The 13,596-nt window shown below is 42.3% G+C and overlaps 1 protein-coding gene across 1 annotated transcript in view; it reads left to right on the top strand.

Moving 5' to 3' along the window:
* The first annotated feature begins 1,025 nt into the window (after positions 1 to 1,025).
* The window catches only part of LOC101587154 (myosin-13), a 60,052-nt gene continuing 47,481 nt past the window's right edge, over positions 1,026 to 13,596 (top strand). Inside the window, 10 exon segments of the mRNA XM_023705421.1 lie at positions 1,026 to 1,241; positions 3,487 to 3,630; positions 3,715 to 3,871; positions 5,541 to 5,568; positions 5,658 to 5,769; positions 7,796 to 7,888; positions 9,922 to 9,985; positions 10,078 to 10,176; positions 10,283 to 10,386; positions 12,677 to 12,815. Of these exon segments, the coding sequence (XP_023561189.1) occupies positions 1,038 to 1,241; positions 3,487 to 3,630; positions 3,715 to 3,871; positions 5,541 to 5,568; positions 5,658 to 5,769; positions 7,796 to 7,888; positions 9,922 to 9,985; positions 10,078 to 10,176; positions 10,283 to 10,386; positions 12,677 to 12,815 (1,144 nt within the window). The 5' untranslated portion in view covers positions 1,026 to 1,037.

The raw sequence follows: 13,596 nt of genomic DNA, 5'->3' as shown, positions 1-13,596 counted from the left end.
CTCCTGGACATCTTGATGTCCAGTAAAATTCTGGACATCTGGTTACCTATTATTGTTCAGGTAACCCTTCCTAGGATTCTTTAGTATCCACTTCACCCTGGGCCTCATTCAGATTATGTTGCATTACTTCAGCCTATGCTCTTTCTTTTTTCTTTCTTCTTTCTTTCTTTCTTTCTTTCTTTCTTTCTTTCTTTCTTTCTTTCTTTCTTTTTTCTTTCTATTTTAAAAGAGAATACAAACTAGTAGAAAAAAAGAACATTAGAAACAACACAGAATTTTACTGGACATCAAGATTTGGATGCTCTGATTTGGAATCTGGGGCAGGTCTGACATTCTGTTCTAACAGTCTCCTGGGGGAAGGTACTGAATAGCTGGAGGGCCACACATACCACTTCACCCAGGAGCTTGCTAAAAAACACCCATTTTTCAAGCCCAATCCTCAACTTTGCTGACACCGCCTGGCAATGCACTGTCATAAGTCCTCCGGGGGGGTCCTGTATCCTGTATCATGTCTTCCAGCGTGCAGCCATTACCGTGCGCTTTCATGCCGCACATCTCTTTGGTACCTCCATGTTTATATCACTTACTTGTCACTGTCTGAAATTTCTGTTAGTAATGACCTGAATTCCACTTACCACTTGCAGATTCTGTTAAGATTCAGGGGTGACACAGAGATAACAAGGCCCAAACAGGATGTTCAGTAGAAAAAGTACTTTTCATCAGGTTCACTGTATCTGCTTCTGATTATCTTAGATTTGTACACATGGGGCTACACTAAGAGAAACTCCCAAAATGACACTCAGGAAAGAAAACGATGCTCACACACTTTTCTCAGACTAGATGCTCCCCTTGGTTCCTTCTCATCCGCCCACTCTAAGCCCTAGACCTGGTTATAGATCCCTCAGGACATATGTTGGTTCTGGAATCCATTGAATTTGTCCCGTATTGAATGGGAGCAACTCGCAGGCCCTGCAGATGCAGTAGTCACCCAGCACGAGACTCAGCAGCTCCCCTGGCCTTCCCAGCCCCTTGCAGCCATGAGCTCGGACGCAGAGATGGCCGTTTTTGGAGAAGCAGCTCCCTATCTCCGGAAACCAGAAAAAGAGAGAATCGAGGCTCAGAACCGCCCATTTGATTCAAAGAAAGCCTGCTTTGCAATGGATGATAAGGAAATGTACGTGAAAGGTATGATACAGAGCAGGGAAAATGACAAAGTCACCGTCCAGACCCTAGACGACCGGGTAAGTGTTGCTCTCAGATATCTTTGATAATATGTGCACCTGACTTTTCCTGTGGAATAAAATATTAAAAATTGCATGCTGTTCTGAAGGAATGTGACGATAAATCAAAATGTAGCTTTATCTGTTCTGCAGTAGAAGGGAAAGTGAAAGCTGCCATCATACACACTGGAGCTTCTGTCCCTTTCCTTTGAAGAGTTGGGCTTTGAGGATATTTGTGGTATTTGCTTTGGAGGAAAGAAAAGGTGAAAGTGAAAGAAGTTGAACTACTTAAAAGAAAAATTAATACTGATTGCTGCTGGATGGACTGCACAAATGCATGCAGTGGATTGCAAAGTGGATCATAAAGAGGAGGCTCAGTGGGTATTGCCTGCTCTATTGTGGAAAATGAGAGTGCCCTTCCATCCAACATTTATGGGACATTCACCAGGTCTTAGTCACAGTGTCAGTCATGTTATAAATATAAACAGACCTCAGCATCTGCATGGCCAAAACCTACCATTTAGTACAGGAATCAAGATGTGTATGACAGGTCTGAAACTCAGTTCATTATCTCAGGCTTCTGAGATTGATTTTGCTTTTTTTTTATTATTAAGCTTAATCCCCAATTCCAGCCCCTTTTCACTAGACTGAAAAAAAAAAAAAAATCTTCAAGGCCAGGAATGTAGCTCTGCAGCACAGTGCCTGCCTGTCAAGTTCAAGGCCATGAGTTTGATTACTGGTTCCAAAAAAAAAAAAAAAGAGGGGGCCAGGGAGATGGCTTAGTGGAATAAGTGCTTCCCTGGCAAGCGCAAGGGCCTGAGTTCAATCCCTGTGTTCTGCCAAAAAAAGAAAAAAGAAAATGACTCCAGTCACTTTGGGGGTCTCCCTACTTTTGGGTTGTGGACCACATTATCAAAATCTTACTCAGTACAATGAACCCCAAACTTACAAATGAGTTCAATTCTGACAGAACATTGGTGAGTCAGATTCATTCAAAATCCAATCAAGTGAGTTTTATGCAGTCCACTGGTGAAAGTTCGCCACTGAAGTTTTGATAAGTTGGGGGACTCCTATACTGGACTGCACTGGGGTCTCGCTGTCTCCGTGGAGATCTATTAAGAGACCACAGGGTCCCTTAGTCAAAGGTGCCCCCAGAAGGATATGTAGGAGGAAAGGAAAGGAGTACCCTTGTTGTACAACTACATTGCAATAGGAAACCAAGTTTTAAAAATTCAATCTTTCCTAAAAGTGGTTCTTTTCATACCCTCCAAAATAAAACTGAGATATCAGAAGGAAGGTAGGAAAGAAAAAGTAAAGAGAAGGAAGGAAGGAAGTCCTTAAAGTTTCAACATACATAGACTTCTCTCTCCCCTTTGGCTATGTTGGCTCTCTCTACAATGGAAATGGTACGGGAAAGTGTCCTTTCCTCAAGAAATTTAGTCTGTATCAGCAAATCTTCCTTTAACCATTTCTGTAGAAACCCTTAGAGCAAGATTTAGAAAGTTCAGAAAACCTTAGAGGCTCTTTCTCTTTTCTGCATTATTTTCTGGATCTCCTGAAAATGAAACACAGAGACAACTGTATGTATTGATGGAGGTGGACGGGAGGGAACATCTTAGAGGGGAAAAATTCAGTAATTGTCTCAAAATATTTTTTGGCCTCAAACACTGGTACAAGTCTAAATGCTTTAGTTGTGAAAGCAGAGGTACAAAGGATTATGGGAGCCTTTAAAGAATGGGGTAAAGAGCAAATGGGTGGAAGGCATCTTAGCTGAGCTTTAAAGGTTTCCAGACACAACTTCAAGAGAGAGATTCTAGACAAAGGAATGCACATGAGCAGGGATATTGAGGTGAGAATGCACAGATAAAAAGAGTGGTTCTTTCCAACCTTCATCATATGGCAGCATTTGCAGCATATACAGGACAAAAGGGAACCTGACTAGGCCATGGCTGACTCTCCTAAGGCCCATCTGACCCTCCTGTGGCCTAAGGGCTCTGTAGCTACGCATTCTCATGATCCTCTCTGGACACAGGACAGCAGGCTGACTGAGGTCATGGGGCCCGAATTGGCTGTAGAGTGTGAGGAGAACAGGGCTAATAAAGGACAGTCACCCATGGATTGTCTCTAGGCATAGAAACTACCCACTAACTTATCATGGCAGTGGGATAAATGCACCACAGACCCCCCCGCTCCCACTGCTCCAGTCAAATGGACTATGGGTCACCAGCTCTTCCATTCATCACTTGCTTTTCCTCTCAATACCCAGACACTCACTCTGAATAGTAACCAGGTGTTCCCCATGAACCCTCCCAAATTTGACAAGATCGAGGACATGGCCATGATGACCCACCTGCATGAGCCTGCAGTGCTCTACAACCTCAAAGAGCGCTACGCAGCCTGGATGATCTACGTGAGTGCCTTTTGACTTTTACATAGTTCAGTATCTCTCTTAGGGAAAAAAATATTCATGTGACACATTTTGTGGCTTTCCCAGACCTACTCGGGCCTCTTCTGTGTCACTGTCAACCCCTACAAGTGGCTGCCAGTGTACAACCCTGAGGTGGTGGCTGCCTACAGAGGCAAAAAGCGCCAGGAGGCGCCGCCCCACATCTTCTCCATCTCTGACAACGCCTATCAATTCATGCTGACTGGTGAGTGATCTCTCCATGCATTTATTTTAACATCATCTTTGATTAGTTATTTAAACCTGTGAGAGGCTTTGGTTATCTGCAGTGTTTAAGTAAAGTGATCTTAAGGGTTTTAGATGATATAGGGTTGAAAAGTCAGGTGTGCCGCATCTTCTATTACCAGTAATTGTGTACAGCAATGCCAGTGGTCATGCCTGAAGCCACATTAAGCTCATGCTTATTTGAGGGATTGTGGAACACAAAAGTTCCCTGTCCCAACCTCCAAGCATCCCCACTTTGGGCAACTTGGAAGAGAAACTATATTAATAGCTACTGAGAGAATTGAAAATAGGACAAACATCAATCCCTGGCACCACATGCCACACTGGCCAGCCCGGGGCACGCTGAGCTGGCTGTGGAGATGAGGGTGGGGTTGGGGGCGGGGGTGTACTCCTGTAATCCCAGCACTGGGGGAGCCAAAAATAGGAGGATCAGTATGAGTCCGAGCTGCGTAGTGAGACCCTGTACCAAACACCTAGAAAGAAGAGAAAATAGGACAAACAGATACAGCAGTATCCCTTTGCCTGCCTTGTCCATCAAACTCAGGTTCCCCTAAGTCTTCCTCATATTTCCAATATGGAGTAGGAAGTAAAGATGTGCAAATCTATCCCTGCAGTGTACTTACTACATATCACTTCTGTCTGTCCAACTCTCATCTGACTTGATCCAGCACATATACAAGAATAGGAAACAAGCATTTGAGATCTGAAGACACTTAAAAATCATCTAACATTGCCCAAGTCAAAGGGAAGATTAATCATTTGCATCAGTTTGGCACAGCTGTTTAAAAAAAAAAAAAAGACCCACAGACTGATTAGTTTAAACAAGAGACTAGAAATGTGTGACCAAGGTGTCATCAGGGCTGATTGCTTCTGAGAGGTGTGAGAGAAAATCTGCTGCATGCTGCTAGCCTGGCTTTTCTGGTTTGCAGCCATCTTTGATGTTCCTTGGCTTATAGAAATATGGTCCTGATTGCTGGCTTCACTTTCATATGGCTGTGTGTGTGTGTGTGTGTGTGTGTGTGTGTGTGTATCTGTCTGTCTGCCTTCATATTTCCCCTTATTATAAGGACACCAGTCATACTGAATCAGGTCACTTCTCCATTCCAGTATGGCCTCATTTTGACTAATTATATCTACATGATATTTATATCTTGTTTCCAAATGACATTACACTCTGAGGGTTTGAGGTGAGACTTCAATATATGAATTTTTGGGGAAATAATTCACCAATACGCTCTTATAAATGGAAAACAATATCACTTTCCACAAGGAGACTATAAGAGTAAAAAGAAGTGCGGGCACACAAGCAGCATGTATAAATTCTAATTAGAAGCAGAGGCTTCCCTCCAGCTCTGAGGCTGAGACTTGATTTTACATTTAAAAGGGAAATGAGAAAGTCATAGCAAGCAGCTAACTATCTACAAACATAAACAGCTTTTACACTAGGTGTCTCTTTCTACCTCCTAGGCTGCCCATATTATATATCCCAAATTGAGGAAAATTAGACCAGCCCAAATTACACCCTTAGTTAATGGCAGAGTTCTTGTTCTCTAACTTCCCCTACTGTTGCTCTGTTTCTAAATCCTGTCTGTTGTTGATTTGTTTTATTTTGCTCCCCTCTGTGTTTCTAGATAGAGACAACCAGTCCATCCTTATCACGTAAGTAACCCATGTTTGCACTCTGATAACTCAGGAGTCAATGCCATCCCTTGCACATCTGTTTATCCAATTTACTTTTAAATCAACAGCGGAGAATCTGGGGCCGGAAAGACTGTGAACACAAAGCGTGTCATTCAGTACTTTGCAACAATTGCAGTTACTGGGGACAAGAAGAAGGAGCAGCAGCCAGGCAAAATGCAGGTAAGCAGCGGTGTGCTCCAGGAGCTCAATGGAACAAGCACAGCTGAGATACTGGGACAGCACCAGAGAGCCCAAGTATGTGCTCAGCAAAAAGGATAAATAGGACAGAATTTTTGTCCTCTCCGTGTTCTCATACAGGGTATTTTTGCTGTTGTTGTTATTCTCATACAGGGCATTTTTTGTTGTTTTGAGTTTTTTTACTATTTTATTTTTCGGTGCTAGGAATTGAACTCAGGGTCTCATGCTTGCCAGGCAAGCAACGTACACAGGACATTTCTGATACCAAATGTATAAGATTTTCCCCCTACTAGGAAACTTCCCAATTCTTTGCAGATGCTAGCCAGGCATTCTACATTTCAATTTCATTCTGATACTGTCTTTCTGGAGATAACCTCAGATCCCAGGGGTTCAGGGCTCAATCTTACAAGATTCCCTCACTGCAAATGCCACTGGCAAGCTACAAATCCAAGGTTCCCAGAACTCTCCTCCTCAGGTTCAGAATTTGCTAATATGGCTCACAGAATTCAGGGAAACCCTTTGCCTATATTTGCAGGTTTATTATAAAGAATAACAAGAGGAGATGCATACAGCGAGGTATGGGGAGGGCTTAGAACTCACGTCTCCATTCTGGGCACATCTCCCAGCCCTCCGTGTGTCTGCCCATCTGGAAGCTCTCCACAGCCCTTCAATAAATGACTCTTATGGAGGTTCCATTACAAGGCTTTACTGGCTGAGGCACTGGTGAATCATTTAACTAACCTTCACTCCCTTTTCCCTGAAATCTCCAGCCCTCTAATCACACACTTGGTGCCCAAGGTCACCAGTCCCCATCCTGAGACTGTCCCAAAGCCTCAGTCCCCATTTACTCATTAGCATACAGCTTATCCCTTTGGAGTCTCCAAAGGTTTTAGGAGATTTGTGCTATGAAATTAAGACCAAAATATACATGTCTCATATCACAGGATCACATGGGGAAAGACAGGAAGTAGTTCTACCTGCATAGACTTAAGGTCTAATGCCCACCTTTATCGGTGGCAGCTGAGTGTCTGTGAACAACTCTACACAGTCCTCAGGACTGCAGCACACATCAGAGTCACCAAGAATGTTTTCCAAATAGTGGGGCCCTGCTCAGAATTCCCCATTGTGTAGGTCTAGAGTGTGACCTTTTCTGCATTTATAGCATGTTCCCAGGTAATGTTTAACTGCTGGGCTAGGAGTCACACTTTCAGGACACTACATTTAGCAGTAATTTGTAAACTGCTTCAGAGCTAGGATAAGCAGTCTCAGAGGTGAAAGTGAAACCCCACTTGCTAGCAAACTTCCTAGTAATGATTCTGTCTTGTCTTTTTCATTCAAATTTTTATTTTTAATAATGTTGGTCTGTAGTACATAATAATTACCTCCATTTTGTGGAGTTGGTACACATATATAACACACTTAATTCTTTTTTGGACCTTCCTTCCTCCATCTCTTTCTTAGTAATAATTCTTTTCTTTTTTTGGTACTCATTAACTTTATTGAAAATCAATAATAATTATATAGTGATCAGAGATAATTCTTATGAATTATCTCTTTCCTACTTAAACTTCGTTTGAAAACCACTACTTATTTTGTATGATCTCCTGGGTCATTTGCATTGTTCAGATTTTATTTCTCCTTCTGAAAACAAATGATATCAACTCATGCTGCACGCAGTAACAGAGGTACATGTCCTAAAATCTGTGATTTATAATGAAACACGACCAGAGAAGAAGTGTGGATGTCAAAATGGAGAGGATAATGTTCCAGCCTGGAATATGGCATGACCAGAAGTCACCCCATTGCTCTCCTAGCAAGAGCTGAGCCCTTGAGACTCCTTGAAGGGGATGGGCCTGGAGCCGTAGGTGTCTCCACCTTCTGTTCTAGCCACAAGATAGCACTGGCTGATTTCTCTACTGAGACTCTGCCCAGAGCGCTCAGACTTTCAGATTTAAAGGGCTACTGCAGAAGAAGTCCTAAGTGCTCTATGGTCATCTCTTTGTTACAGGGAACCCTGGAGGATCAGATCATCCAGGCCAACCCCTTGCTGGAGGCCTTTGGAAATGCCAAGACTGTAAGAAATGACAACTCCTCTAGATTTGTAAGACCCTGCCTCATTTCTACCTACCCCCAAGTTATCCTCCCTTTAAATGCTATGCATGAAACACTGTCACATAAACTAAAACATACTGGGCCTTTCTCTATCCTCAAGCAATTCAGGGCAATCTTTCTAATTGGAATAATTTGATACACTTTGAAAAAACTGTTGCCTTGTTCCCCAGCAGAGGGAAGATTCAACACTTCACCTAACTAGTCAACAACACCTCACAGCCTCCTGGAGTCGTGATAATGCAAATTCCACAAGCAGAGAGCATTTCTGTTACATTAAAATTAGCCTTTCTGTGTGGAAACATTTTAAAATTCAAGATTCCACTGAGAAATGTTCAAATTAATCACAGAAACTTAATGTGAATTAAGTGAACAGATTTGACCTCCTCCAAATCAAAAGGTACTAGGACCGAGTTGGGGGAAGGACTGGCAAAGGCAGGAGAAGTAATCAGAAACTGAGATTTGATTGGGACTGAGATACTGAAAGATACAGTCAATCCTTCAACATTTCACTCAGGATTCAACCAAAGACATTTTTGCATCCACATTAGCAAATGATCCAGAATAAGCAGGCAGCCTGGTGCTTACTTTCATTGGCAAGGGAAGTAAGTGCTCAAAGAGAAGTGTCATTATGCCTCTGGCTGCAAAAGTACTTCAGAACTCCCCACGCCTCACTACCTGGATAATCTCGAGCTCACATTTAAGATGATCCCACAGAGACAAAATGGTCCTGAAGAGAAAGCAGATTCATCCCTTAAAAGCTTCTCTGAACCCTGAGACGTCTCTCCTTAGCGTGCCCTTTGTACTCAGGGCACTACCTGGTTGCATTTCTGTCTGCCAGGATACACAGCTCAACTCTTTCTCCAGGTTGATGGATCTGAGTGCATGATAAAAATGGTTACACATGCTTGGGCCAGTTAGTTATTGTACCAACCCAGTCCCGCCTTAAAGAGGAGACATTGCCCTCATGAGCTCATGATTATCACAGACACCTCTTAATTTGAATGTCTTACCTTGACGCAGCGATCATAGCCATTCGGATTATTGTGTCCATCTTCCACCCTTCAGACATTCTCAAGCTAGGGGGTGACTTTATTGTCTTCTATTAAGCAACTAAGAATACTAAGGATTCAACATTTCCATTCATACCTATCTCCATTGACCCTTCTCTAGCTCTTCTTACTATTCATTCAGAAAATATAGAGATTATTGATTACTGAGTACATGCCAGTCCTTGTGAAGAAATAAGGAAGGCAACATTTTTACCCTTATACTTGGTCAGTATAGTAGAGGCCCAACTAAGTGTAATATAAGAAAAAGATGCCCATATACATGTTACATATATGTACTAAATATGTAGTACATATATGCTACATAGTGTATGCGTAGATCATGTGTATATATACTTTCATATATGTATTCACATATACAAATTTTATATAAATATCTATTTTATTTATTATTTATTTTATGTACTTTATGTATGTGTTTGTAAACTTTGAACTTTCACACCCCAAAATGGATTTACCCTGCTATAGTGGTTCTTTTGGGGGCCAATGTACCTGGCCTGAGCCTGGGAATTAGGTTTGCCTATAATAGTATGCAAAATTCAGGTCAAGAATCTCAGAAGCAGAGTTCATGGGAAGAAAAAAGAAGTCAAACAGACAACCCAACTTGGTTGTCATTTCCCAGGTGTTAGGAGGAATGTGAGAGCAGGGTAAGACCCAAGGAGGCAGTCAATGGCAAGGAAACCCCAAGCAGAGGGTGGCAGAGGAAGCCTTTAGGCTTCCCCTGAGCTACAAGGGCAGGGATAGGCACTTTTGCAAGAGCCACATGAGCCTTCGTTGACCCTCCCTGAGGACTCTGGGTTGCAGGCAAACGAAGAGGAGAAAAGCACTCCTGCTGCAGCCCCACTTGCTCCCCAACCCTGCGCTTACCATGTACTGGTGGCATTACCTATCAGGCGCGAGCACAGAACCATATAAATCAAGTAACAGTGCTGTTTGTCAACCTCCCATTGGACAGGGGAAGTTCATTCGGATTCACTTTGGAGCCACAGGAAAGTTGGCATCGGCAGACATTGAAACCTGTGAGTCCAGACACGCCGTACAAGTACCTTTGTAGTTAGCCAAAAGGGCATCACTGTGGAACCAAAAATCACATTATTTTTTATTACTTTAGATCTATTAGAAAAATCCAGAGTGACATTTCAGTTATCCAGTGAGAGAAGCTATCATATTTTTTACCAGATTATGTCAAACAAGAAGCCAGAACTAATTGGTAAGTGCTTAGAGTATTCTTCTTATCTTCCTAATAAGTAGCATTGGAGAACAATACCCAGAGTCAATTGTGCATAAGATTCTAAAGGAACTTTCAAATTTTCCAGACCTGCTTCTGATTTCAACCAATCCCTTTGACTTCCCTTTCGTGAGCCAAGGGGAAGTCACAGTAGCCAGCATTGATGACAGTGAGGAACTGTTGGCGACTGACGTAAGCATGATATATATTTGTTTATGCGCAGAATTGTGGGGTGTGAGCTGGGTATGTGGCTGAGTGGTAGAGTACTTGCCCCAGGCACATGAGGTGTTGGGGTTGGACCCCTAGCACTGGAGGGTTGGGGGAGATTTTGGAGTTTATGAACATAGTGATTTCATGAGAAAACCGGAGCATAGCAACTCTAAGTGATTAGATAAGAGATCTCAGGGTCTAGATCACAGAGATTCAATACAGACTGCCCACGTTACCTCCCAACTCCATGTCACAAGACTCCAAAAATAATCCAGAAAGTTCTCCAAAGCAGGCTTTCAGTTCTACTCTCTAACATCTTACTTAAAATGCATTTTTGCATCTGCAAGATTTGTAGCAAAATGTTTGTTGGAATCTTTCAATTCATAAAACCATCTACTCCCAAAATTTAGGAAATATAAAGATGCACAAAGAACAACAACAGCAACAAAATCCCCACTCTTCATTGGCCTCTCCAGTTTTCCTTCCACATACTTCCTTAGTGTACCTGTCAAGACTGTGTCCCTTTCTGTAATTAATATCTACAGTATTAATATTATACTGAATATTATAACAATATAGTACAATAACAATATGTACATGGACTCTGACTTGTGCCAGGCACTGGGATGAGTTACCTTCCCAGCAATATCTTATTTAACTCTTAAAACATCCCTGTCATTGGTATCCTTATTGCTCCGTTTCACAATTGTAAATACACATCTTACAAAAAAATACATAATTTGCCTAAAGACACTGAACCTGTAAGTGAAAGAGAATGCTTAAATCCAAGCCTGTCCAACCACAGTACCTAGATTTTTAATTAAAATACACTATCTCTGAACAGTTTGTATCTACCCTGGCTGGGTCCACCCAGAACCTCCAAGCGCTGTGCTGAGGGGTTCTGATTTTCGTCCTGGGGACGCTACCCAGTGCCAGCTGCTTAGTCTGCATTTGGTGACATTTTCAGGTGCTGGTACTTATCTTAGTGCAAGATCAAATAAACCGAAGTTAGTTCTAGTTGTCATACATATTTTTTAAGCCACATATCCCTACTTTTTACTAACTAGTGAGTACAGAAAAGAGTCAGATTAGTAATGACTGATGCTCAGGCAGCAGCTCCAAGGCAAGTCTTTCTAAGTACAGTTGTCCCATGGTATCTCTGGGTAACTGGTCCTAAGACCCACTTGGACACTAAAATCAGTAGATGCTCAAGTCTCCTTTAGAAATTCATGCAGTATTTGCATATGACTTACACACAGCGTCTGTGTACTTCACATCTCTAGATTACTTATAATACTGAATACAAATGTTAATGCTGCATAAATAGTTGTTATGCTTTATTGTTTAAGCAGTAACAAGGGGGAAATGAGAATATGCTCAGTACAGATGCAATTGTTTTTCCAAGCATTAGTTAGCTGAATCCTCAACTACAGAACTGTGGACACAGAGGGCACCCATAATCCTAGAAGTTGCCTGAGGCGTCTCACATCCACACTGTGGCTTCCCTGCTGCCCGGTGGTCTGTTGCTCCTCCCACTCATATAGCTTCTCCTCATTGAGGACGGAGTGGTCATGAAGCAAAACCTGCAACTACTATAGGCTTTGACCCAAAAGTGATCCAGCCCAGCTCTAGCCCTGTCATTGCACATCGTCCTTGTGTATCTTGGTGCAGGTTACTTACTCCCAGTAGAACCTCAGTTCTTCACCTAGAAATCTGGGGAAGTCTATATACCTACAGAGTGGTCATCTGTACATCTAAAGGTGGCATAAAAAAATGGGATCCTGTGAAAGTTTGCCCCTTTCACTTTGAAAAAATGATGGTGCTGTCTTTCGTGACCTACCTTTCCTAGTTTGCTATCTATGATGCATTTGCTTGAGCTGAGCCACACTGGAATCCTCATATGGCAAATTACAATGGCAAATTCAAACCTTCAAGCAATATTTCACCATTACTACCTCTGTGGTTTCTTTCTCCAACTGTCACTCGATAGTTTCTAATAGCCTCATCCCAGAGAACAGTCCCCATCTATACACAATGCAAATGTTATCTGATGGAAGAAAACAGATGATTTATACATTCTTTCCATATTTTTACCAGTCACAAACATGTCAAGTAAATGTGTTTTACCCTCTAACTTATTATATCATCCACTTATTTGATAAATACCTTCTCTTGTGCTAACCAGAAAGGAGGTAATGTCTCTGCCAGAAGAAAGCAGCATGTTGATCCCTGAGTCCTACTGCATCCACTCTCCTTTATGCTTTTCTCCCAGAATGCCATTGACATCCTGGGCTTTAGCTCAGAGGAGAAAGTTGGGATCTACAAGTTGACAGGTGCAGTGATGCATTATGGGAACATGAAGTTCAAGCAGAAGCAGAGGGAGGAGCAGGCAGAGCCAGACGGCACTGAAGGTAACTGCATCTGAGAAGCTGCGCCTCTGAAACTGTCTATGTGAATTTGAGTTGTCTGAAGCTCACTGTACATGCAACAGGGAGGCGTACTCACTAGGTCAGGGACTAGTGGCAAGTCACCATCCATTCTACAATCTCTTTCAAAATTTAACCTCATCTTAAAGGAACAGAGTATCATTAAAAGAACTTCACTTTCTCTCTATGAATGTCATTATTAATGTCCAGCATGCTGCCCTCATCATTCAAGCCTAAAATGTGTCCTTTGGTAAAGTAGGAGGCAAGTTTTCTTCCTCCTGTTATTTCCATCCTTATATCTGTTGAACTTGACCCTGAGCCAAGGAGTAGGGACAGGGCTTCCTCTCTATAACTTTCACCTGACTGATGCCACTAGCAGCAGCTGCCTTGTCCTTAAGAAGCCTGAGGATAGAACTACAGGAAGCAGGAGGGGCTGAACAGTGACAACTTGTCCTCCTCGAAACGTTCTACGCATGCTATCTCTCATTTTTCATAACACATTCTACAAGTTTCTTGAGCAAATGCCTCTCACCATGGGTCATCTGTAGTAATTCTACCTTCTGATTACATTCCTACAAGTTGTAAAGTGGTGTGTTTTAAACTCTTAGGGGAGGAAGAACTCTAGCGATGAATTACAGACTAGAGAAATCCACGTGATTTTATCAGTGTCTCATAAAGCTCAACTGATTATGTTAATCCTGCCTGAGATGCTCTCTCTTTCTCTCTCTCCTATCTCTCTCTCTCCCTCCCTCTCCCTCCCTCTCTC

This window comes from Octodon degus, unplaced genomic scaffold (genome assembly GCF_000260255.1).
Source record: "Octodon degus isolate 3935 unplaced genomic scaffold, OctDeg1.0 scaffold00219, whole genome shotgun sequence".
Classification (NCBI taxonomy): Eukaryota; Metazoa; Chordata; class Mammalia; order Rodentia; family Octodontidae; genus Octodon; species Octodon degus.
This window is presented reverse-complemented; position numbering and strand designations above follow the sequence as displayed.